Source organism: Amblyomma americanum, chromosome 9 (genome assembly GCF_052857255.1).
Source record: "Amblyomma americanum isolate KBUSLIRL-KWMA chromosome 9, ASM5285725v1, whole genome shotgun sequence".
Taxonomy (NCBI): Eukaryota; Metazoa; Arthropoda; class Arachnida; order Ixodida; family Ixodidae; genus Amblyomma; species Amblyomma americanum.
This window is the reverse complement of record NC_135505.1, coordinates 47,361,021-47,388,231: the sequence shown is the minus strand read 5'-3', so window position 1 is coordinate 47,388,231 and position 27,211 is coordinate 47,361,021. Positions and strand designations below refer to the sequence as shown.

At 48.1% G+C, this 27,211-nt stretch overlaps 1 protein-coding gene across 2 annotated transcripts in view; it reads right to left on the bottom strand.

Moving 5' to 3' along the window:
• Positions 1–27,211, bottom strand: part of KrT95D (phosphofurin acidic cluster sorting protein KrT95D) — a 127,410-nt gene that overhangs the window by 22,546 nt on the left and 77,653 nt on the right. For both annotated transcript variants that reach the window (XM_077638212.1, XM_077638213.1), the window contains exons 8-16: positions 21,506–21,712; positions 19,723–19,746; positions 19,584–19,652; positions 18,518–18,875; positions 16,250–16,430; positions 14,054–14,096; positions 12,299–12,338; positions 10,153–10,279; positions 7,511–7,637 (exon numbers count right to left, since the gene is read on the bottom strand). In XM_077638212.1, coding sequence (XP_077494338.1) covers positions 7,511–7,637; positions 10,153–10,279; positions 12,299–12,338; positions 14,054–14,096; positions 16,250–16,430; positions 18,518–18,875; positions 19,584–19,652; positions 19,723–19,746; positions 21,506–21,712 — 1,176 coding nt within the window. The remainder of the gene's footprint in view (positions 1–7,510; positions 7,638–10,152; positions 10,280–12,298; positions 12,339–14,053; positions 14,097–16,249; positions 16,431–18,517; positions 18,876–19,583; positions 19,653–19,722; positions 19,747–21,505; positions 21,713–27,211) is intronic.

Genomic DNA, 27,211 nt, shown 5'->3' with positions numbered 1-27,211 from the left:
ACTGGTTTGAACAATTTAAGAGAAATAACAAGGCCTCGAAGCCTATCCATGACGACAGCGGGTCCGTCGGTGAAGGAGCTGCAGATACGTACCTGGTGCAACCACCGCCTCGACAAGCTACAAAAGGCTTACGCGGACAAGGACATTTTCAACCTCGACAAAGCAGCCCTCTTCTCTAAGATGCTGCTGAGCTGCACATACACACCAAAGAGCTCAGGCACTAAGCAGCGCAAAGACAGGGTGACAGTACTTTTCGGGGCCAACCCTACCGGTGATGAAAAGCTGCCGCTGCTTGGTATCGGCAAGTCACTCAACCCGAGGTGCTTTGAAATGCATGGCTCCCGAGAGATTTGACTTGCCGCGCCAATAAAACGGCGTGGATGACTGCAGCGCTCTTTGAAGAATATGTCCGCGCTCTTGATCGCAAAATGGCGAAAGACGGTTGGAAACTGTTGTTCATTGTGGGCAACTGTCCCAGCCATGGGAACATTGACAACTTGGAGGCAGTCACGCTGGAGTTCCTGCTGGCTAACATGATGTCCGTGCTCCAGCTGATGGACCAAAGAGTCAATGAGATTGCTCGCAAGTTCGATAGGAAGAGCCTGCTGCATTGAATTTTGTGTTTTTACGAAAGTGGTAAGAAGTATGAGATAGATTTTCTGGGTGCAGTTCACCTCATCACCGAAACCTGGCAAAAAGTCCGTCCATTGACAACTGCGAATTGTTTTTGCGCACGCAGGACTTTCTTGGGCTGAGAAATCACTGCAACCAGATACTGACGAGTTCAGTGGTTGTGATGAACTTTGCGACGAAGTTCGCAAGGCAACTGGCTGCGCCAGCGATGCCGAAGACGGCGAGGTCACTTTTGAAGAGTACGCTATATACGAGCTAGACATGAGAGTTACTGGAATGCTGTTCAACGCCGATATCATTGAAATGGCAGTGAACGACGGAGAGAATCATGTTGACGAGGAAGAGCCTCGGGAGGCGCCAACAACTGCAGAAACAAGAAACATCGTACGCTAGCTCTGCAACAAAATTGAACACAGTGGCGCCGACCAACGGCTGATGCGATGATGCGTTCAGCAGCTCGAACACGCTTTTCTCGGCCCGAATGCAAATGCGAAGCAGGCAAGCATCACCCAGTTCTTCTTTCCAAAATAAGAAAAATCATGTTTTCCTGCGAATTCTTTTTGTGTTTATTACAAGAGCTGCCATTGTGCAGTGCAGTGTTTGTTAGGAGTACTGGTTGTTACTGGCTCTTTCAGTGACCCAAGCAAGAAGATTTTCGGCATTTTGCTTAACTCGAAACTCCACTTATCCTAAAAATTTACTCAGATTTTACAACTTCGAGTAAAAGAGAGTTTACTGTATATATGGTTCTCACAAAATTTGGCGCATCTTCAAAAAAACCGGCACTGCGCGTAAGCAATCGCGCCCGCGCGCTTTAAAATAAAACAGAAAACAGCGGGGAAGGAACCCCGGGGGGTGCGTAACTTTCCACTCAGCTCGCCGGCGCGGCGCCAAAATAAACATAGCCACGTGCGGCATCGATTTCTCTAGAATGTCTGAGTAGTTTCTACTCATAGTCGACAGAGAGGGCATGACCTTGACCGCACTAAAGTGATACCCTCTCCCCTTCGCTCTTGCGCCAACGACCCTGCGTGGCGAGAATGACCTAGATTTTTCTGAAAGGCGGTTTCCACGCTCGACCAATGGGGCGCGTGCCCGGCGTGAGAAGGAGAAGGAGTTTGTGCAGTTGAAGCTGCGTGTATGTGCACGCCTGCCTTGGCGCGAAGAACAAACAGACGCGGTCTGCGCCTATAAATGAGGGGCTGCAACCGCTGTCTGTTAGCCCGGGCCGCCGTTCAAGCTTCCGAGAAGTGCACCCGCTCAACTCCCGGGAGAACACCACCGCCCAGCCACGGAGCAGCGAGGCAACGTGCGCCAACCTGCGGATCGGCCCTGTCGTGCTCCTTAGGTCGTCGGACTGTCCCAGTGCCCGGTGAACAAATTGTGTTTGTCTCTCTGTGTGTTAGTGCACTTCAGGTGAAGGTATTTTACTAAATTGTAATCTCTCTCCATCGCTACTTTGCACGAGTTGCATTATATTTGTAAATCACTTTGTATGTGCCCGTACGAGTGATTGTGAAATCTCTGTATTGTCTCTTAGCTGTATAAACTTTTGTTTTGTGAACCTTTGGCTCCGACCCATTCTCTGGCTTGCGACCGGCTAAAGCTGGGCACCAAACGACCAACCCCCTTGTGACTTGGTAGCTCGTCTCCGGCTGAGCTTGCCACGCTGAGTCGAGGGCATCTCCTCTGTGACCGAGACCGCTACTCCCACACGCTCTAAGGGTGCCTGGGAGTGCACACAAAAGTGCACGAAGTGGTGACAATGGTACATTCTCACGAAGCTTCATCCCACTGACAGAGAGCAGAGCCACGCCAAACCAAAACGTCCAAATGCAACAGGCTCCTGATGCCGAAGAGAGGGAAAGTTCTTTCTCTTAGTGCCTGCAACGGTCACACCATCTATGGCAGTGCAGGTGCCCTCCCTTGATAGGAAGGGCAACATTATGTGCTGTCACAGGGAAGCTATTTTTCCAACTACAGCTCAGACCCTTTATAACGTAACCGCTTATAATGTGGGAGCACATTGTACGCGGCTTTTTGTGACAACTGCTTCGCTTCCCATAGAGTTCAATGTATTGGCGCACCGCTTACTACGTGGCAGTGCGTAACCAAAGACCGCATATAGTGCGGGTTCTGGATAGCCTGGCAGCCCGTGTACCAGTGCGGGCCCCTCAGTACCGGCAGGCGGGAGGAGCGTACTGCCCAGATTGTGCAAGAAGGGGGCAACAGGCGGGGTGGGGGAGCATTGTCAGCCTGGCTCAAGGCAAGACAGAAGGCAGGAGAGGATAGAAAAAAAAAACAGAAGTTGCAAAGCATGCTTTTTTCCTCTCATTCTCCGATGCACCTCCCCGATTATACAAAACTTGAAAGCGCGTGATCGCACAGCCAGACGAGCATGCTGAAGCGGCGGCGAGCTCGGCATGATGCTGCAAGCGCTGCTCGTACCGCGCACACGTGCGGCAGCGACTTGTCCCGCTTGAGCCCATGAGCGAGATATGTGTCGTCAGGTGTAGCGAAAAGTTGACAATGTAGGCAATTTTACCAGCCTCGGCTGCCTTCAGTTCCTTTGACGTCTGCTCCTCCGAAGCCAGGAAACGGCAAGCTCTCGAAATCAAGCAGAGCATTATGAGGGACGTTGAGAGCGGTTTGAAAAAGGCTACGGTGGCAAAAAAGTACGGTGTCGCCGACGTTACTCTGTCCGCCATTTGGAAGGACAGCGACAAGTTGCGACAACAGCTACACGAAGACTCTGCGTCGCTTGCAAGGAAGCGGATTCGTGCGTCACAGTAAAATGATGTCGCCGCTTTGCTTGAACCGCATGATGGTTTCAACCCACTGAATGGTTCTATTCAGCGTTTCAAGGACCGGCACGAGATAAGCTCGTCGTTGTCATCACCGAACCCGACGGCGTTGTGTGTGAAGTAGCCGCCACAGGTGAATTCATCATGGCAGCGATGCGCGGTCGCTATGAGCCTCTACCCAAGGATGAACCTGACGAAGTGAGTGAAAGTGCAGCAGAAGTTTCGTGCAAAGACGCGCTCGATTGTTGCAAGAAACTGCGCCTCTACTGCGCTCAGAGAAACATCAGCGAGCAAGCACTGAAGTACCTCACTGTTTTTGAAGATGACGTCATTAGCAACGCAGTTCAATCGCAGCGCTAGACTAAAATAACGTCGTTCTTTCATTCATTATGATGCTTCGACAAAAAAGATCAAATAAACTTCTTTGTTGCTTGTGATTGCAGTGTTGTGCGTCTGATGCATTGTCAGGTCACTTTGAAAGGTAGGCCGGCCATTCTGAAAACGCTAATGCATGGGAAACCTATGTTTTGGTTATAGTGCAGTACCGCTTATAATGCGGGTTTTCCCGACTCCCGCAGAATGCATTATAAGCGGTCTATGCTATACAACAGAGCCCCAATTATGCGACCCTTTTTTTTATGCTGCAACACGCATTTTTGTGATGAATTAGAGCAGTCCCAGTGAATCCTTCAAATGCATAATGCATTGAAAGTATGCATGATAGGATGCACGCCCGATGACTGGTGTGAATTAACCGCATAGAGTAAAATAGGCTGCTAGATCAGTTTACTGGCAAATGTCACGCGATTCTAAGCTAAGATCCAAGATCCGGCGCTCGACTGACAGTAATGATACCTTGGCCACAATTTGCAGCAATGCACCACACGTGTACCCCATGGCCGTCAGGTGTGAGGTCGAGTTCACCTGGCCTGCTTTTCCACGCGCTTCACTGTAGTAGGCGTTGCAAAAATCAATTGTACGTACTCCCGTAATGAACCCACTCGCATAATGAACCTGCCGCCCACTTTTGTCGCAGAGAATTTAATCTTTTTTTTTAGCCGTTAGCTTTTTGTAGCAGGTTCCTCAGTTTTTGCACCGTCCACAGCGCAGACCATGGAGCGCGCCAAGATGAAGATAAACATCGCCGCGTACTTGTTTATCTTTTGAGTAAGCTCCTGCCAGAGGAGGGGGGGGGGGGGGGTGCAGCGCGCTCGGCGAACTTGGCAGAGCGCCAAGCCGTTGTGTGCCGTAAACCAAGGCTTAAACGTTCGCATTACACACTCTCAACCGTCCAGTGAGTTTCTTTCCTAACCTCATGTGAAAAATGCGTACCCGACTATCAGGGCCAGTGTTCAGCCTGTTCGCTTTATCTCGCCGCGATTGGCTGCCACCGGCTACCACAAAATTGTCGGATCACGTCCAGGTAAATGATGCTAAGCACCAGCGACAGGGACGCGTCTGAACACGTGCGTTTGTTGATGACAGAAGGACGGACACATGATATGAAATCTCGACCCTCCCAAAAAAATATTTTCTCGCGTAATGAACCCTCCACCCAAACTGATGTCAACCTTTCTGGAGAAAAAGTGGGTTCATTGCGGGAGTATATATGGTACATGTTCATTATAATGTGGTGGTAAACTGGTAACAATGTTAGACCTTTTATAGTAAACTGTGACTAGACTGAAAGCACTTTTGCTGTGGCTTCGATGCGAAGCACGCTAGGCCCAGCGACACCAGGCAAACAGTGAGCTGCTATGGCACATATATTGCCCAAGCCGGACGGGTAGCGCACTGCCACAACGAAATGCGCCTCTAGTCTGGATACTCCCTATTCTAGTTTTTTTGCACAGCATAATGTTTTCTCCTTGCTGGTGCGAATGCTCAGCGCACAAGATGAGATAGCAGCACTGGGGCACCGCATGTTTGCGGTACCAGGCAGAGTCTGGGGCTTGGTACGACGGTGTGTGTGATTGTATCCAGTGTCGCAAGCAGTTATCAGTCACCTCACAGCATAATGTACCATGTGGGCAAAGTTATGCGCACATGAAGAAACTCTACATTTTTTTTACCAAATTACCGGCTGCCAAGTTGGGGTGCGGCCCTTACCTAACTGTTAAAGGTGTCCTGTGAAATTGCCCCGCCCAGCCACGAAGCGCCTTCCATGCCCTAGCATGGGCATACACTAGCTCATAACCCAGCTGCTGAATCCGACAAGCTTGATCCCTTAGGGCATTTTGTTGCTAGCCGCCGTCATTGCTGTAGCAGCAATAAATGGCCTTTTATGTCGGCAAACTGCCCTACTACCGTATTTACACAACCGTAAGGTGACCTGTTTTTCAAAATTCTAAAATCCGAAGGAGCGTAAATTGCTGGGCTAGTTGGTTCATAATGTTGTCAGGGTGGAACCAGCGGAACACAGACGCAGGACAAGAAAAGGAGGTACACAGAAAAGGTGTGTACCTCCTTTTCTTGTCCTGCGTCTGTGTTCCGCTGGTTCCACCCTGACAACTAAAATCCGAAGTGGGGGGGTCAACTTAAAATCGAAACCAAAGCATCGCACCATAAGTCAAGGCGAGACAAACGAGATATCAGGCATGCTACAGCGTGGTTGCACTTTTGGTGCATGGCTCCATCTCATTGCTCCTGGTGCTGGCCTTGAGCAGCTGTCAATGCGCAGAACCGGCATCCATGGCGCTATGGTGGCTGTTGATAAGCAGCAAACCGGCACCAGCGCACTCCCCACACGTGGCCGCAGATTGCGTCTGCTGATAAGCGGCGGTGGCCTGATAACGCAGTCGCATTCTACTCTTAGTAGGCGTTGTCCAAGCTTTTTTTGTTTACTTTCAACTGCGCACTCGGCGCTCAAAGGAGCGTTGATAGTTCATGGAAGAGCCGCTGTTCGAATCGCGGCCACGCCCCCACACGGAACCGCAGCGCGCGCCGTGTAGTGTTGGTAGCCAACGGAAGAGCCGATGCCGCTCACGTGTTTCTCTTTGGCTGTGACGCATTTGACTACTACCGGCCGCGTTTCAAAAGTTTAATGTAGTGTATGCTTCATCATTCGTCATTTCAGCTCTGGGTCCGGTAAGCGACTGGTGCTTGTTCATGGCTTCATTCAAGATGGCTCTCATTCTTTACGCCGAAGAAACGAACTACGCTCTGAGCCGCAACTTTGACGTTCGCAACGGGTGATCAGATATGGCAGCTGCAGCGAGACAAAATTTGCAGGTGTTCCAAGCGATGTCGTGACATGGCTGTTTGCGAAGTGTGGAATTTCGCTGCACGACAATGTTAGAACGACGAGCTGTGAGACCGCAGCAGCTATCACGACGGCAGCCCTAGTGAGTGCGATGGCGCAAGTGTGGAGGAGTAGTCCAGCGACTAATATATTCTTGTTTTGGAATGCGCCTACAGGCGCTCCCGCACACGGCAGCCGATAGCGGCTGGCGATAAGTGGAGGCTGCAGGATAGTGCTATCGCATTCTATTGTTAAAGGCCAAGCGTAAACGACCTCAGTTTTTTTTTTTTTCTATTTAAGAAATGTGATGTGGGGGGGTCAACTTACAATCGTGTAAATACGGTACTTTGTTCCCATGAAAATGACCCGCTGTCGTTGGCTTGCACTCGGCAGCACTTGCAATCACAGCGTGAGGTTGATGGTTTGAACTGTCAGTCGCGATTAAGCGGGGAAATCGTATCTCTCCCTCTATTCACCCCGACAAGCTCTACACACTAAGCCAACCAGAAAAAGTAACAGATGGCAGGACGAGGCTGAAATGATCAGCAAAGTGGGAACGGTGTTAGTACATGTATTTAGGAGAATCTCCCAGGGTAATGGAGGTCCTGAAACAAGGCAGTAATTACTGCCTTATTTACTAACTATGTACATATATCTGAGTCTCCTGTCCTCACAATCCTAGCAACCCCTCCCCCATCCCCTCCGCAGAACAACTGGCAAACCCTGCAACAATGCACCAACAAGCACGTTGCTGCAACACAACAAACCCTGTCAATTGCCCCTCACAAGACAGTGTCCGATTCAGAGAAAGAGAGAGAGGAGGAATGCCCACCTGTAGCGAGCGGAAGGCTGCCTTGAGGGAAAAGCGGCATGGCTCAGCACCCCCCTTGCGCTGGTGGGTCCAATAGTCCAGCTGGAGCTCCATTGCCTCGCATGGACTCCACGTGCCACCAACACCCCTGTCAAGGAGAACAGCCATTTTGGCTCCACATCACTCCACATGTAGAAGGACACTGATGACAGCGGCATCCAACTTTTTATCTTCGTAAAAATCCACTCAGTCACTCTTTCTGGCTACGCAACCAACACAAAGATAATTCGCACAAATTACAGTACTTATACTCCGTTTCAAAGATCAGGTGCAACGTTGCGAAAGGTACGGAAGTAGTCCGCGCAGAAAAATAAAGACTCATTTATCGGTGGGAAAATGGGATTTAAAAATTTTCCTGGCACCCGATTTAAACTTTCAATGCAAAGACCAAAACGTGAATGGCAGTGTAGCTACCTTCAGGGATTTGTGTAAAAACAATTGTCCTTCATGTCGCCACATTTGCTTGTGAAAATAGCCAGTGGAGGCGACACCTGCATTTCGTTTCTTGACCTTTTCTAGCTATTTATGCTCCGTTTTCAATGAACACTGCGTCTTTGTCTTTACAACATGGTAGTCTTCTGTCGACACAGGCCGACTGGACTACTATTTCGTCCTCGTGGTCCCTTTAAGCTCCAACCAGGATTCATTCCATACTCCGAACCTAAGACACTGTCTAGCAGAAAAACACAGTGCAGTTGTAACAGCCCACTATTGATAATGCAAATTCGAACGAAACTTCAGTTCAAACTATGCCAAGTTCGAATTAGGAGGAGCCCTTTCAGTGCAGTTGATCCTGACTGCAAAAGCATCCATTTAAATAAACTGGCAGTTCGAATTAAACAAGCTGGAATTAGCAAGAATCTGCTGTGTACGTTTTTGCATACGTCCACTCTGCCCTAAATCGTAATCCCAAGCTCCAAACGAAACTACTGCTGGCTCCGAACAGAACTCAAAGCACCTGTTTGCAGAGAGTCCTTACTGTCATTTCAACAAAATAGTCAGGAGAAACATGATCAGAAAAAGGAAAGCATATGTATTTTACAAAAATCAATAAACACCTACCATGCACATTAAACTAGAAATGATAATAAGCAATATACTAATACACTTTTTTAAAAGTAATCATAATTCTAAAGCAATAAAAGGTACTCTACAATTAATAAGCAACTAACACAGAAAGATAATTTGCGCAAATTACAATACTTATACACTCCGTTTCAAAGATCAGGAGCAATGCTGCGAAAGGTACGGAAGTAGTCCGCACAGAAAAATAAAGGGAGGCGTGTTACTCCGCACTTGTTCTGTGGCAGAGTGGTCTAAGGCATAAGAAAGCAAAAGCGTGACGTCAGCAATAAGAGTGCTTTTAACCAATCTCATGACAAATGTGTCATGCAGTAAGCCTGCAGGCAAAGCATTCACTATGTGTCGCTCACAACAAAGAGCGCACCACTTTTTGGTTGCGGATGCAGGCAGCGTGAACAAGAGCGCTAGCTTTTACAGCGTTGCACCCGTATGAAACGAAGTATAGTAGGGTAGCAGAAAATATGCTTCCCAAGATAGTAACAATGAGTGACCGACATAATCAAGGCAATCAAGTGTCTCTGAGTGGTGCAGTATTTCTCAACATATATTTGAAAAATGTTACGGATGAATTAAAAGAAACTACAGCAAACACAGTTCAGCAAGTTCTCCTTTAATAGCAGCCTTCTGGTTATCTATGTTGATTTCATCTCCATCATCACGATTTGAATGCAATCATCAGCAACAGCAGCAAAAGCCCTAACTATGCTCACTGAAGGGACAAAGGCCTCTCCCACAACACTCCAACTAACCCTCTCCTGTGCCAGCCACGGCCACCCTATACCCGCAAGCTTCCTAACCTCATCTGCCCACATGACTTTCTGCCGCCCCCTGCCATGCTTGCCTTTTATTGTTGAACAACCCAGCAGAAGATGTGTTGAATTCTGATCAGCTATCGCAGATGTCGCAACCAGGGAATCACATCGACACACATGTGCAACAGAATTTCTGAAGGACATCCTAGCCCCCTTTGTGTGACATTATACAAAAGTGCATTCACTATGCCATGGCTATTAGTCTACTTAGCATTTCAATTAACCACGGTAATCATGTGGTACGTGAGGTTTAATGTCCTGAAGCGACAGATTGGCTATAAGGGGCGCCATAAAGCCCCTCCAAGACGCCAAAGTGGACGCCTTTTGAATAATTTCAATCGCCGGGGGGGTGGGTGTCTATAAAGTACACAGACATCAAACAGCACACGGTAGCCTTTTTTTTTTTTTTCACTTCGCCTCCACTGAAATACGGCCTGTTGCAACCTTGCTGTGCGACTGGCAAGGATGGGCTCACCCTACCGTCCGTTAGTGCTTTTTTCTTTGCCATTTATCAATATACCTCCAGTTTGTCCCCTTCCGCCCCTCCAGATGACCTTCTGGGCGTGCTTCCAATGGACAGTGCCCGGGGGGGGGGGGAGGCATTTGGAGGCTCACGCTGTGGTCTTCCAAAGAAATCAGTCAAAGCGCAAAATGTAAACCGGATGCTCAGTGTAACTAGCATAAACAAGTTGAGTCACACAGACTGACCCTGGTGCAGAGCTGGCCGCCTGGGCTGCGGCCACAGCCACCCCAGCACCCCCAATGCTTGGCGAGGAGGGCGGTGTGGTGCTCTCCGCACCCGGGGGAGAGCTGCCCAGGCACTCCTCCATGTCCACTGAAACAACACAGTGCAGCCCCAGTTCACACAAGTGCACTGCAACACTGAATGGCACCATACTTTCGCCCAGAGGCAACGAGATGCCCCTGCCCTTGAAGGAACCAGAAATAAGGAGTCCACACGACAGCATGTAATTTCACCCAAGCCTAAGAATTTTAGCATTTTTCGCAGAATCGTCAGTTAGGAGCCACTCACTTTTTTTTATGATATTGATTTTTGTGGACTGTAAGCAGGAATAACCAAACGCTGAGAAAGTCATTGAGTTAATCCTTTGCATTCTCTTGAATGCAAAGGATTAACTAAGGATTAAGGATTAAAGGATTAAGGATGAGAATGCAGTCCTTGCATTCTCATCACCCAAACCGCCATACTATGTTCTTTACACTACATGACCGATACCCAGCGACCGCACAACGAAAACCTGGAACGGCTCGCGCCGAAGCATCAGCGGCACGAGTGAGTGCTCCGGCAGCGAAAACCTACTACGGCCTGCACCAGAACGCGGGCTCCGTGAGCCTTGTGCACTCTGCTTTTTTTCTTCTCCATTGTTTTACACCTCTGGCAAACTTGGAGCGTGTTTTACTCGCTATGGGTCAACTTCTATCTACGAGGTGCAGTGTCAGCCAGTGGCTCCTGGTTCAAATTAACTGTAGCGGATGCAGGCTTGTTCGAATTATCGGGAGTCTTCCCCACTGAAATACACAAGGCTGTGCCGGGACCCGAGCGTCAGTTCAAATTAACCATAAGTTCGAATTAACAGAGTTTGAATTAACGAGCTTTTACTGCACTATAAAACAATTCTGCCAAACAAATACCATTTCTGTGCAAAATTTGAGCTCGAACAATTCAGTGGCTTAGCTGTGAGGTGCATTCTACGGCGCACGTTTAATTGTGGAACACGCTGCACATGGGTCCTGTACGGAGTACAGTCGAATCCCGCTACAACGAAATTCACGGGGTGCGCGAAAATTTTCGTTAAGCGGAAATTTCGTTGCGGTGAAATCAGCCCAAAAAACTGAGATCTGACTGCACTGATCAAAAATATCATTTATATCCAAAAAATTCGGTCATCTTGGCTTGCGTCCTTTTAGTGGACATGAGCGCCGTGGTGCAAGTTTCACACTCGACCAACAACTGCATCGCAATGCCGTCGTGAACAACCATGTGAACAATGCTTTTCAAGATCCTCGTGTGCCGGTTGCATCAACTTCTCGTGTTTGCCGGACGTCCCTGAAGAAAGAGCTGCAGTGATGGAGTGTTTCTCCTTCACAATGGTTGAAAGCGTGCTATTGGAGATGCCGAAATCCGCAGCAATGTCACCTTTCTTCCTCCCTCTTCAGGTGTCTGGGATTATGCGTGCTTTATCCTCCAAAGGAAGGAACTTGCGCTTTCTGCACGGCGTTGCCATGTTGTTGGCGTCGAGTCTAGCACACTAACACGAATGAAGCACCGGACAATAGCACTGCGTTGGGCCGGCTCTGCTGCGCTTCTCTGTCGATATAACGGACGATATCGTACGATATGATTGACGATATCGAACTGCGCCACCCATTCGCGCTCGACGCACTATGGGGCACCCATCGATTCCAGCAAGCATTTTCGGTGAAATTAAACGCCATGAACCAACGGACGGGTAATGTTGCACTTGTTTTGTTGTAAAATAATTGTTAAGCCCATCTCCACTGACCAAAAATTTCGTTGAAGCGGAAACGCACCTGAAAAGATAATTCGTTGTGGCGAGAACTAGCATGCATTGTTTTCTATGGCTAGCTGACGGGGAATATGAAATATTTCGTTGAAGCGGCGTTCGTTGCAGAGGGGTTCGACTGTAGAATCAAAGTTGTAACTAGTGTGGTCTGAGAGGTCTAAGTCTAGATACTCTTTTTGCAACAGCATAGTGCATGGTGGGAAACTGCATGGTGCACGGTTGTTTTAACGTACTGCAAAAGTATTATTCAGCAACCCTGCCCCAAAGGCAAACGGCCCACACCAATGGATTTTACATACGACACTGACCTGAAGTCATGCCTCCTTCTGCAACACCAATCTTGACGTCCTGGAAAAAAAAAAAATGCTGCACTTAAGTCGTCATCATACTGTTGGCTTTTATGGTTTATAAGCAGCTAAGGCTATCACGTGCCAAACACAGGGTTGGAAACGTCCATTGTGCTAAAGGATTTAAGTTTTTGAAAAGTTTTTTAAGATATTTCCTTTTTCTAGGAAAACAACAACACAAGAAGGACCTACCGTAAAAACCGGAATATAGGCCGAACTTTTTTTCAAAAAACCAAGGCAAAAAGTCGGCCCCCGTCTTATATACCGGTCATTGGCAAAAAAAAGCTACGGAAGTCTTGCAACAATGGGCGGCTGAAGTCAGCAGCCTCCATCACCATTGCCATCAGCAGCAGTGTGGTCGCACCGCCATTTTGTGTTTCCGTTGTTTGGTTAAAGACTGTTTTCACATTTTGTTTCAAAATGAGCGGAAGCCGATGGCAATTTACCGTCGCCTTCAAGAAAAACGCGATAGAGTATGCGGAAGCTCACAGCAACCTGGCGGCACAGCGCGAATTTGGAGTATCTGAAAAGAGCATTCAGTACTGGTGGAGGCTGAAGCTGCGTATTGCAACTTGCAGCAACCAGAAGAAAACATCATTTCTTGGGCGGACCGCAGCATATCCAGAATTGGAAGGAAAGGTTGCACTGCGTGCAAGATCGCTGCCTGTGACTGCCGAATGCATCCACGTGAAAGCGGTAGAGGTCGCACGTGCCTCTAGACTCACAAGGGCACAATTCAAGGGCTCGCCATCCTGGTTGCGGCGATTCATGAAAAGGAAAGGCTTTGCTCTACGGCGCCGTACTTGTGTGTGCCAGAAACAAACATGCGGGTCGATGGGTGCGTGATATTGTTAAAAAATTTGTCAGGTGTACATACGAGCAGCATTTAAATGAATATAAATACTGTCACCATTGTGCAACCTGTCGAGTCGCATTTGTTTCAAGGTAAGGGTGTCTTTTGGTATTTTTTCCATTGAAAAAGATTTTTGTCATTTTCAGAAATGGTTAGAATGGTTAGTTAGGGGTCGACCTATATTCCGGTTCGACCTATAGTCTGGTTTTTACGGCACAACTACTTTCTCTGCCATGGGCAACCTAGGGTGAAAGGGAATGTGTTTTAAGTAAAACTGCTCGAAGTACTTTTTTATTTGTTTCTCGCGTTATTGTGCACAAAAAGGGTGTCGTTTACTGTGCGTCTTTCTGTGCCCCAGTACATGCCATCCAGTGGTGACTTCACTGAGCTGAGCCAGTTAAACTGGCCCACAATTACACAGCTTCCACAATGGTCCACAGTGTGCTCTGGTTTGACACACCTCCTAATTCAGAGTTCATGCTGAACAAAGCCACGAGGCAAGCATCGCAAAAATTTCCATCCAACAAAACATGGTGATGCTTGCAAACACTAAAGTGCCTGCAGTGACCCTGAAAGAATGCAGGAAGCCTTTTGTTTTTATCACTTCCCAGCATCTCTTCTAACATGCCCTCGATCGCAATGAGCACTCGTTTTTCAAGATCAGAAAAAGAGTGCAGCGATCATAACGCGTGCCAGATTTTCATGCTCCTACCACAGTGTTCCTCCTCACCCCGCCAAGCCAGGCCAACACCGACGATGCCATACAAACAGAAAATGTGGGCTTTAACAGCAGTCGCTGTAAACCATGTCCCTGTACACATGGCATGTGGCAACAGCCAGTTTAAGGGCAAAGGCATACTCACACTGATGAAAGGCACGAACACCTGACTGGACTCATCCTCAGAACTGGAAAGGATGGAGAGGGAAACACCGGTCACACACGGCTCATTGAACACACTCTCAGTGAGGCTGGCAGTGGGGAACCTCAGCCCTAATTATGCACCCAGGGAGAGAGAGAGAGGATGAATATAGTTCCTTGACCGGAGAGTTTATTTTGTCACTGCCCATTATGCCCTGAGGAGTTTTCCACTGAAAAAGAATCAGCATTTTATTAAACAAATCAAATCGAGCCCTGTTCCTTTATTGTTAGAAGTTGCAATATGTTCATCGTCCCATGTATAAACCCCATTCTGCTGGTCCCAACACGCTTTTCTTAGTTTGGTATGTCTTGAACCAGAGAGTACACACCAATCAGTATCAAAGTTGCCATTACTTTTCTCAAGCAAGGTTTTGATTTCTTTGTCTGTCAAAAACTTGCACGGCTTTCAAGCAACTTGCCACTTCTTACCCATAAAGAGTTAGTTTTGCCATCCCGTATTGCAAATAATCACAACTACAGTGGAACCCCGTTCATACGTTTTTCACTGGACCGCGAAAAAAAAAACGTAACAGCCGGGAAAACGCAACAGTGAGGAAAGGTCCGAAAATTGATGAAAACAGTGCAGCTTTGCCTTGAAACAATTTATTTCGATATCAAGTGAGCTTAGGTCTTAAAAAAATTGAGAATGGTCGATTGCCGTTTTTTCCGCTCACTGGAAAACACCATGCGTTTCTCGATGGCCCGGAAAGCCACATTGCTCTCAGCGTCGCTTTTAGGTGTGACGTACCTGCGGAGGAGGTCCAGAGCCGCGACGGCTTCTCCAAAGCTCGGGTCCGCCAACTCCCCGGAATCATGCGACTCGTGCTCCTCGTCGTCAACACAGTCTGAGGCTTCACTTGCGACCGAGTCTGCAACGATCTCGGTGATACTCTGACACTCGGACGTCACGACAGCAGCATCCACGGCGACGTAGTCGTCATACGTGACTCCCGTGGCACCCAGCGCATTCAAAGCTTCACTCAGCTCTTGATCATGAGAGGCTGCTTCCGTCTCTTCAGCTTCCGTGGCAGTTTCCTCTCCGCCGTCCATGCGAAAGCCACACCGCGCGAAGCAGTGCTGTGCAGTTGACACGCTTACTGCAGTCCACGCTGAAGCGGCATTCCCTTGTATCTCGGCACGCTTCGAGACGATGCTGTTAAGCGTCAAGGGTGGCAGACCAAGATCCTTGGCGATGTCGACTCTTTTCTGCGCTGGCTGCCTGTTGACTGCGTTGAGAACATCCAGCTTTTCCTCGAGGGAAAGCGCCTTGCGCTTGCGCAACGCCATCAAAGGACGACAAATCGCTCACGGTGTTAGCGAGGCCCGACGAGGCGTAGGCAGCGTAGGTGTTGACGGGAGGACACGGACGACTCGGATGGGTTGAACCGCACAAACAAGAAAGACTGGATTGCTGCGGGCCCGCGGGTTTTACTCGCTTCGGCTGACGAGGCAGTGGCCATCTAGTGGCAATCTCTCCAACTCGCGTGCGGCTTTTTATGGCCTCCGAGATTACCCACGCGCATGCAAGTGGGCGATCTCGGAGGCCATGGTCTTGTAGCCAATTCCGTAGCCAAGCCTGGCCAAGACTCGTCAAAATGGCGGTTGGCGCGCGTTGCCCGGCCGGGTTCGGGGTGCCAGGTTGCGACGTATCATGCGGGAACGTTTTCACAGCTGCAACGTAACAGCGGGGTACCCAATACTTTGGATCCTATGGGAGCTATGCCGGGACCGGACGAAAACGACGTAACAGCCGGGAAAACGCAGCAGTGAGGAACGTAACAGCGGGGTTCTACTGTATACTTATTCAGATGCAGTTCATGTTACTTCCAATAGGTGACAGCAATAAGAAGTCAGTGCACCTTGTGCGCTTCAAGAAAAGGTGGCTTGCATCTTTAAGACTGACCAGTGAAGGGGACAAGTAAGAGGCTACCATGCGTCAAATGTGGGGTTAAAAAAGCTACTGGTGTTTGTTTTCATAAAAGTTGCAGGTTTGTCTGAAACACCACAGTCTTTCACGAAGCATGCACCGGTAGTTTACGGGTGAATCCTCACCACAATGAACCCTGGGATTAAACAGTGTATGTTCTTTTGTCTTAATCTTCACATATTTGCAAAGAATTTGAAGAAAAGGGGTGCTTGCCTGTTGCGTGGCCTGTGGTTGATCATGGCTTCGGCGATGGGCAGCTGGAGGGTCGCGTTGGCCGAGGACAGGTAGTCGGCCACCCGCTGTTCTGCCTCTTCCAGCCAGCCTTCGGAGAACTGTGATGCGTAGCAGTTGTCCACGCTGCACAGGTACCGCAGCAGGGGACCACTCCCCGCACCTGCAGCGAGGGAACAAGAGACCAAGCCAGTTTTCACCACATGTCCAGGTTTGACCTGGAGAGAAACGAGCCGCTAAACACATTCACAAGAGATCGCACATTCCACACGCTGGCAGTCTTGGGGGTCTGGCCTCTTAGGATGGTCCCAACTGTCGACCATGATTGATGCCAATGCTCCTCACTCAGTCTGCTTCTCTTTAACCCCTTTGTCATGATGTAGCCATTAGACAGTTTTAGTACACTGTACGCAAATCCTTTGCGTGCGCAGTAAAATAGCGCATGCAGAATGCTAAAGAAAGCTCAGTGTTCTGCATGTGCACGCAATTTTCTGGAAAGAGCGTAGCGACTTTGTGGGGATTGCGGAGACAACATGGAGGCGCCCTGCTCACCAGCTTTGGTTCTAAAACACCTCATCAAGGCACTATTCGGTGCACAAATTGGCAGTGAATGGTGGCATTCAGTTACGTTTTCTATCACCTCACTCGGACATTTTGCTATATGTGATAACTTGTCAGTACTTTTGTGACAGCAGTGTGTTTTCAAGCCTCTAAGCCTAACAAGACAGCATGCACAATCGTCATGAAAATGGCCTCGATAAAATGCATGTGGATGTTTGCGTCAACTTTGTATGGCTTTTTTCATTTCTCTAAGGTTTCGTTTGCCGGTGCTAGGGTTTGGCTTGGTTTGGACTGAATCAAATCGGCCTCAGATTTGTTTTTTTCTCCGTACTGTGGCGCCAGGTATTTACGCGAACGCATTTGAACCTGTGTGTTGCATATCCACTGAGCACTTGTTGCGGAGAGGTCCACAAATGGTTAACTAAAAGAACTGTTCACGCTTTGGATCTAACGTGCATAGCCACCTTGGGTGTTGCGTATGTAAGAAACGCAAACACTAAACTAAAACTGGTGAAGCAAGAGATGTTATAAATGAAGACAAGACATTGCAAGACAGAGCGTGTTTTACTGAATAAATATGCAATGCAGCAGACAGGGGGTATAAAACAGCAAACTGATTTCAGTTAATTTTTTATTTCTTAGGCAGAAGATGTAATGATGAGAAAACAAGGCTGGGTGATTTCACGGCACTTCATGCGACAGCTGTGACTATGTAGGTCTTGTTCTCAGTGCTTTTCTACTTTGAGCCTTACTTTCTGCCTGTAAAATTTTCTTCACGCCAAAACAAGCAAATTATTTATAATATGTACAAATTAAACTCAAATGACTACTGAATGAATACTGAACAAAATGAATACTGGCTTTTCGGCACATATGAGCTCGCCAGCGGCAAAAATGGGTCGCGGAGGCACCGACGCCTCTGAATAGTTTGGAAAAATGTCCCGCCCAGCCCATTGCAATGAAGCTGCAACACACAGCTGCACCGAAGAGGTGCACATTTCTTTTTTCTCTTGGAGCACACGTTGCCGCCCATAGAGCTCAGTCACTACTTCAGTTTGGCCATGGCTTGGCTCAGGCGGTGCGGCCGACGCCCTCAGTTGCATGCACACGTATGTGCGAGGCGTTGTTTGCTGACGAGAAAAAGAGGTGCAAATGCGGGCTGATAATGAAAAGAATGAGCTGGATTGAGAAGCAACGTCAGGTGTAATGTTTCCATTGCTGGCACTCGGCCCTACCCTGCTGGCACAACATGAGAGATAATTTAGCGTCTCAAAGTCGAGCAACGGTAAATGTGAGTTGTAAGAAACCACTGCAGGTACTTTGTCTGGTCCACACATGAAGTGTACTGGAAAGGGAGACTGGCCAGCAAGAGTGCTCACGGAACCCTCGAAACGAGCCTGCAGGAACCCTGGGTTCTGTGGAACCCAGTTTGAGAACCCCTGGTCTACACTAATGTTGTGTAGTGTAGATGTAGTGTAGACCACAACATTAGTCTACACTAATGTTGTGGTCTACACTAAAGTTGCGCTCTAAAATGAATTTTGGCCACTTTTCACAACTTAAAAAGCGGCATCCACCATTAACGACAGTTGCTGCTAGAGCACGCCAGGGAACCGCAGTGTTTTGCAGGACACGGCATGAGAACCCCTGGCGCCAGCAAATTGGTGAGGAGGAAGAGGCGCCACTGACCAGAGGCTGCAGCCGGCATGAGGAAGAAGCGCAGGTAGGCCTGCCACTCGGGTGGCTTGGCCGACATCTGCTCCACGTAGAGCCGCACCAGGGCCGCCAAGAAGGCCTCTGAGCCCAGCACCCCGACACGCACAGTGCCCGGCGGGCGGGCATTGCAGTGGCAGAACTTCTGCAGCCGCCCCACCAGGGAGCCCAGGGCAGCACGCAGCAGGTCCGTGCCCCCGACCACCAGCACGGGGAGGGAGGGCAGCGGCCGCACCAGGGGTGCCTCGGCCAACACCAGCCGCTCGGGCAGTGCCCACTCCTCGGCCGGAAGCAGCCGCGACAGCTGCTCCACCACCCGCTGCACACCGGCCGCCTGAGCACAGCACCAGCACATCTCAAAATATTGCTACGAGGCCGTGACAGTGGCAACAGTAGTAGACAACAGGGACTAAGGCTGCTGAATAAGGCAGAACTGCATTCAGACAAATTCCTGGATGTGGCTAACAATGTGAGAACATTGCCTCGGTTTTTCCAAGACACGATGTAAAAAATTTCCCCACTCAAGTATTTTGAAGTTCCAAAGTTCAGAAAAATAAGCTGCTGGATGGAAGTAGCAGTCAATGGTCTTATACACGCCTGACACTGCCGGGCAATCGCATCGCTCTGGATGTCGGCACGTGCTGTGCATACAGTGCAGTGGCCGCATCTACAACTCGTTCTTCAATGGCTGCACGGTACAGCATGCTGCCGAGGAGCACGCATGATGAGTCAAAGCCCAGACGCGAAAGCGAGCACGCCGCGGCGGAAACTACGCTGTGCCCACTGCACGCAGGGCCCCGAAGATGAAGATGACGACAAAAATAAGACTGCAAAGTGCCAACACAACCGAAGCAAGCACTCCATAGGCATTGGCTTTCATAGGTGTGGTGTCGCTGGAAACTAACTACAAAGGATAACATTAGAAACCAACCAAGAAGGACAACTGCATTAGAAATGCATTAGAAGTGTACGCCTGCAGGAGCACCCACATAAAATTCCTTTTTCAATCTGCACCAAAAAAAAAAAAATGTTATCCACTCACGTCTTCCCGCGGCGTAATGGGAGGAGGTGGAGCCGTCTCTTGAGCTGGCGGACTTTCTTCGTCCGTGTCCTGTAGAGTGAAACAGGCTTGAGATTCAACCCCCCCTCCACTTACGATAACCGGTCCATCGCCCCCTCACCTGTATGCTGTCCGAGTCCTGGCCCTGTAAAACAAAGCGTAAAGGGATGTGAGGCGCTTTACATAGGAAGCATGATGCAACTGCACTGCCTGGGGCTAAAAATAAAAAACTTTCTTTGCTGTTGTTATGAGTGTTTTAACATTTTTTAACGTTTCTGCGCACAGTACACAGGCACCTTTTGAGTTTCACCAGCACTGAAATACGCTGATGTGGCCAGGGTAAAACTAGGCTTCTGTAAAGCATTAGGCTTGTGTGAATACAGTTGCTGGCTGATTTCATGGACTCGGAGGAACATGAAAAATTCTGCGAATAAGCAAACAGTCTAAAAAATCCGTGAACTTTCCTACAAAAAAAAAAAAGACTGGAAAATTCGCTAACTTGTACATTTCCCACGTTCAGTTTGCCATCAACAATAATGGATTGTGTCTGAGCCAGAGTTATGCTTTCATGTCGGCATGGTGTGATGTCACCAATAGCAGACTGTGCGATGCTGCCGCAGATCATGTCTGGAGAGGCAAGAACAGCATGTTTCCCTGGGCAATGACAGTTATGAAGACCAATGGAGGGAACTCATGGGAAGACGCGAACAGAAGCAAGCACCCACAGCTCTGCCCCTGCCCCGTCCCCCCATAGGCCCTGCACTAGGGGAACGCTATTGCATACCCTGGCTCTCGTGCTCTTCTTTGTAGGGCACCTCGACCACACTGTGCCATTATGACATGAGTGACAACAATGAGGAACAAACAGCCAAACCTATCCAAGCCAATCCATCCGACTGCTTTCATTTAAATCCAAGATGGTGCCTTAGAGGGTAGAAAAAGAAGAGCCAGTTGCTTGCGACAGCGATGCACGCTCGCATCTACGTTTCGTCAAAGTAACAAACTTTCGGCCTCAAAAAAACTACCTCCGCAGTATAGCTGGCGCCTATTGCAATTCGAAAAATCGATTTGAAGTCTAGAGAGTCTGAAATATTGGTTGCGAATATATGTACGTTCCTATACGGTGCGCGACAGTTCCTCAACGAATTCCAAAGTATCGTGCAAGTCCGAATTCTTGGAGTTTGAAAAATAAATCGGCTAATGCAGCAGTTTCTTCGTTCAAAGTGAATTTGAAGCGAATAGTTATTTTCTTCAAACAATTTTCAAGCGAACATTTCAAATGCTGACACACAAACAAAGCATGAACGGCCCAAAAGTCATTTTCAAAATCATATATTTTGCTAACACACAAGGCCATTAAGTACAAAAAAGAAGGAGTACATTAAAGTTTTGTCATACTCATAAAAGGTACATCAACTTTTTGCAAAAGTGGTCATCGGAAAATGGGAGAGTGGACCCACCTGCCTGAATGCAAGTCGACTCCCTATTTATAGAACCTCCAACTGCAAAGCAACACGTCATATGTGAAGTCTAAAAGGGACACCCATCTCCGCGCTGCTTCCTGCTGGCTCCCTCCCACGCTTGCACCGTCTTGTTTAATTAGCGAAATGCCCACAGAGAACACTGGCTGCAGGTGCAGTGACTGTGCAGGTGCAGTAACTGTCTCACTTCTCGACAGACTCCTCAACCCTGCCTCGAGGAAAGGAATGAAGGAGGGAGTAAAAAGAAGAGAGGAAGAGGTGTCGCAAGTCGAGGGCTCTGGATAAATTTCAACCACCTGGGATTCTTTAATGTGCATCGAGCACACTAATGCGTTTAACATTTCATTTCTGGAAATGTTGCTGCCGCTCATACTGGTAAACACTGCAGTGGGGAGGTTGAAAGTAAGGGAGAGGTGGACACACCCGGCTACCGTCTTCACCAAGGGGCACCAGGGTGGCGGAAGAGAAGAAGGGCCGCAGGCTGGGCTTGGGCGTCGATGAGCCGAGGCTGATGTCGTCTTCGGCGCCCCCACTCTCCTCCTCCGACAGGCCCAGCTCGTCGAGGAGGAGCTCCTGCAGGGCGGGCTTCTCCAGCAGCTCCTGCTCCAGGCCGGGATCCGTGCCAAAGGCCTGCACACAACACGACACGCGAGAGGGGGAGGCACTGCGGCCACGTCGAAACAGACCACGAAAATGCTCCAAAGACCTCTACCATCAAGAGAGGAAAATAACTAGGGAAGAATCGCAGAAGCCTTTTAAAAACACCTTCCATAGGAGCAATCAATTCCTCTGCCATTTCTGAGGCTTTCACTTCCCTGTGGATACTGCGATCAAGCCTCAAGTTGCAGCGGCAGGCTACGGAACACTAGTACCGTAATGCATGGGCTCCTAAACTGGGTTCCACAGTAGTCTTTGGTTTCTTGAAGGGCCTCGTGGGTTCCTGGAGCCGGTAAATGCAAGTATATGCTGCAATCGCCACCTTTCCTTTACTAACTTTATATTAGAACTAAATCATACCACAGCTGCTCATAGCCAACTGTTTCAGTATAAAACTTGTCAATCCGGGCATTTTTTGGGGGGGCCGAGCATTGCCGTGCTTCTTTGTGCATGTGCCTCAGGCGGGAAGGGACAGATGCCAAGAAACGTGGGGATACTCAGCATGTTCTGAAAGATGTCGGGGTTCTGCAAGGCTTCAAAAATATTGAGAACCTCTGCTCTAGCATTTGGCCAATAATGAATCAATGCACACTCAGGAATGCAAAAATACCGAGCACACTTCAGCGAACAGAACTCCTCTCATGCCTCATGTGGCGAAAATTAGGAGACGCTTCCTACATTTTCTAGCAAACATCACTGACGTTCCACGCACAAACCCAAGAAACATTCATGCTTCCTCTGTGGAAAGAATCAAAACGGTTCAAATGCCAAAGTGTGCCCCGTATTATTTCGGCCACGCCTGTACATAATTAGTTCCTGATCAAAGTTTGCATCCCCTTCTCAGCAATACAGAATAAAATCGTGAAGAAAAAGAAGCTATGGGCAAGGCCTGGGAACCGGAATACTATAACAGAAAAGAGGCAAAAGCAGTCAGCCCCTTCAATAATGAACCAAACTAGCTCATGCCCAATCAACATGCCCCAATGGTATTAAAGATAACTTTTCAATAGGCTGTGTATACTAATACTGTAAAGTACATGGCTTCCTCCAGCCACATAATCAAGCACAGTTCTCATAAACCTGTGCACAGCGCCATTTACTCTGACAAAATGCATTTACATACATACATACAAGTTTTATTCTCCACAAAGAAGTGGAAGGAGGCAGAGGGAAAAGCCGTACATTTGTGGCTTGAAAAATCCTCCGCCCCCTTACAGTGCATACAGCAGCAGAGCGGGACAATAGACAGTCACATTAAGTATGCAAATTGAGCTACAGTCATCATTCATCATAAAATTGAGCCGCGTCATACACACTCACACCATTTATTATCTTGAAGATCATAACATCATAGTTAAAAACCAGCACGGTTTTCGCAAAAAATTTTCCTGCGACATTCAGCTCACCATATTTACTAACGACTTGTTTACTTTTGGATGACGAAATCAAAGTTGATGCCTTTTTTTTTTTATTTTTTCGAGGCATTTGATCGGCTTCTCCACCACAGACTACTTCTCAAGCTATCGCATCTCAATATTCACCCTCTAGCATAGATTAAGGACTGCCTTTCATCTCGCGTTCAGTTCACCTCTGCTAATGGTTCTAACTCTACAATGGCCCATGTCACATCTGGTGTACCCAGCGGAGTGTGCTTGGTTCCCTGCTCTTTCTAATATTTATTAATGACTTGCCAAAATTGCATTTCTTCACAAATTAGGCTATTTGCTCACGGCTGTGTTCTGTTCCGAACCATTAAAAATGACTCTCACAAACAGTCTTTACAAATTGACCTCGATTCTATTAACACTTGGTGCCAGTTGTGGCTTATGACCCTAAAACCCTCGAAGACAAAGCTCGACTGCTTTACTAGAAATTCCTATTGCACCCCAACAACATACTCTGTTAATGACATAACAGTTGTGACAACATCCCCTTACAAGTATCTGGGAGTTTATCTTCAATCAGACATAACCTGGAACTATCATATTAACTTGATTCTAGCAGCTGCTAACTGTTCTCTTGGCCTCTTAAAGCGTAACCTTAAACTCTTAAAACGTAACGCAATCCATGAGCCGTACTACAGACCAGTTTTTGCACTGGGTGTACTGGGAGCTAAGACCCTTCGCACATACAGCATTGGCATCGCTTCACTGGGATTGAGCTGGAATCAGGATCACATATTCCCACATAGCATCCCAGATCTTCGAATTAATCGGGGTGGTGCAAGCCGCCAGTTCAAGTTATCTTGCAAAAGCTACAGTACACATTAAGGAATCGCAGTAATTCTTCACACTATCCGGGATTTCAAATTAGCCCACTAGTTCGAATTATCGAGGTTTTACTATATTAACCGAAACTAGACAGGGAAGTCAACCTATACTTGCGACCAAAAAAATGATGTACAGCCATGACACAGAAGCTCCCCCTGTAGTTTTAACCAAAGAGGAACTAGAGTACTTACTCCCTTCGTCAATCTAATTTTCAACACTAGTAACTGCTTGGCCATCGCTAATTTCTTTAGCTCAATGTCTGCACTTAAGGGGGGATGAGGGTCTTGAAAACGTTTTTTTATTTCTTAACATACCTTCCTGAAAATTGGCATGCAGATATATCTTTGAATGCTGATCCCAAATATATATTCAGAGTTTATATACCTCATCTAGAAATGAAGATATGACAAAATAATATATGCCGCTTAGGTCTTTTCTTACGGGCCATTATGGTCATTTCTTAATTAAAAAAACTAGTTTTAAAGTAATGCTGTCATTTTTAAGGGCCCATTGCACATCCTAAAGCTAAAGAAATTTTTAAAAAGTCATCACATAGGTCATGAATGATAAACAAATGAGGGGAAACAAAAAGTGGGAGTAATTAGCTTACATCTGACCTAATTGCTACTCTATTGGGTTTAATGAAAATTGGAAAGCTTTAGGATGTAGCTGAGGTGTTGCTGAAAAAAATTATACCTACTTCAATAAAATCAGTCGATGCAAACATTATGAAAAGTTCTGTAAGGCAAAGGCATTTGATTGAAAAAACAAATCTGAGAAAATTGCATTCAAAGTTTTGGTTACTCTGCCATTTTTGTTTACTGATCATATGGAAAAATTTAATGCTTTAGCATGCAGCCCAGTCATCGCTGAACACAAAAAGAGCAAACTTACAGAAATCTGTTCATGTAAAGATTGTGAAAACCTCTGTATTGCATTGGCACTTGACAAAAAAAAAAGTTTAGAAAATCACTTGCTATTTTCTTTGAATCTGCCACACATTCACGAAAGTCCTGGGCAGTAGTCCTGGGTGCTGTCAGGCTTGTGCTTTTTGGCCATCCTCTTCTTCACCTTTTCAGCATTGGTGTGACCCTTATCAGACCTGCACAGCCTCTGTTATCTTTTTCAAGGCTCCTACGAATGAGGCAGCTGCCAGGCCTGTAACTAAGCTGTGCTGCAACAGCTCTGCTGGTTGCTGCCATTCCTTGGTTGAAGCGAGAAGCTGCTTCTGCAACAGCTCTTTCAACAGCCAGCAAAGAGTCATGCGTGTTCTCGGAGCTTTGGCTCCAAATGACAGAGTGTAGGCACTCGATGGCGTTCTGTGTCATGCCGTCTTTTCGGCGCTCCAAGAAGGCCTCTTCTTCCAGCCTTGCAAAGATTGGCTCAAGAGCAGTGCGAACGTGGCCTGGCAGAGGGTTTTTGTGTGGTGGCGGCTCCACTTGGTTCGCCAAAGCACGATTGAAGGCAAACCACGAATCAACTCCTTGAGGACAGCAACTGTGGTCTGGGGCTTCATCTGCCGAGGTCATGTGCAACAGCGTGGCAGGCACTGCCTTTTTCACACCTGCAACGTCGTGGCTGTGGCTCCGCAAGGCATACCCATAGTAGCTTGTAATTTTCTTTATCTTATCTTGGGTGAGGTTGCCCTTTCCGCCAAGAGATTCTCCTTGTGCTTTCTTCTTCTCAACCAAGTTGCAAGAGCTGTCCCCATCCGCTTGTGGACATGGTTCAAGCAGTCCTTTTCAACGGATATATATCCATAAACGCCTTCCGAGGTCAATGCATGAAAGGAGCGGCTATCACCATCAGAAAATATAGTTGTGTACCGCAACCCATTTTTTTCCAGCGACCTGTTGAATAAAACGATTGCTGCTTCAGTCTCCATCCGGCCGGCATTGCAGTCAATGTTTTTCATGCACTTGTGGTTCGCAGCCCAGTCACCGTACCCTTCACCACTGGGATCAGGTGCCCCTTGGCACCCACGAGAGTACCTCGAGAGCACAACGTGGTTCAGTACTAGGTCAGTGTACAGCTCTATGATGCAGCCAACTGCAATATTTGAATTGTGACCACGTGTTTTCCACGTGCCATCAAATATAACATCTACATTTCCTGGCAGTTTTAGGAAGTTCTTATACATATCCTTCACCACTTTGACACTTGCTGCTTCTGTAGCAGTAGCTACTGCCTGGCAAGCTTTCACCATGGTGTCCATATGCCCCCCGAAAGTCTTGTGGTGAAGTCCTCGGTGGGAGAGGTTCATGGTGGCACAAAAATCCGCTAGGGCAGTCGTTCCCTTGCCTATACTTTGTATACCCTTCATTGCCTGCAAATTGACCTCAAAGGGCGTGATGTTGGATTTCACGGGCACTCCTGGCGACGAGAAGTGGCGCTCGGCGATATCGCAATTTGAGCATGTGAGCTGCAATTTCACTGCTAGGCCATATTCTCTCTCACTGCACTTTGTGAGTTGGAGAGTGGCCATCCCACACTTGCTGCTGCTTGTGGACGCAAACAGCTTCTCTAGCACAGTGAGGTCAACGATGAAAAACACCATGTCGAAGCACTGAGCATGCGAGCTCGGTTCAGCCGCGTCCGTCAGCGGCGTGTGGAAACGCCGAAGTCGACATTAGGCTTAGGTCAGCCGGCTCGGCCGCTTCCCACAACACGGAATTCGAAGCGACTTGGAGCGTATCAAAAGTCGACATTTTCGACGGACTTAGTCCAGGCACATCCACCAGCACTGCTGAGACTTGCGGTAACATCGAAGTTGACGCCGATCGGCATTGTCCAGCCGCGTCCACCGGCGAAGCTGGCGTCAACGGGGTTTGTATTGGAAAAAAGCAGCATGAGAAGCTGATGGCTACGAACACAGCTCGCCGGGCTTTCCACAGACCCAAAACGGGCAAGTTTCCTCACGTTGAAGAGGCGGTCCTTCAATACGCGAGGTTCAATGCGCAAAGATGGTTCTGCAGTGTCATTAGAAATGATTCAAACACAGGCACACACAGCTGCCAGAAAGCTGGGAATTGCTGCAAAGGACCTCCGCGCTAGCTCCGGTTGGACTACCCGCTTCATGTGACGAAATGGACTTTCCCTGAGGCGACAGACGTCGTTGTGCCAGTGGCTCCCATCCACATATGAAAGCAAGGTAATAGACTTTCCCAGTTTTGTCACCAGGATCCGCAAAAGGAGCGGCTAC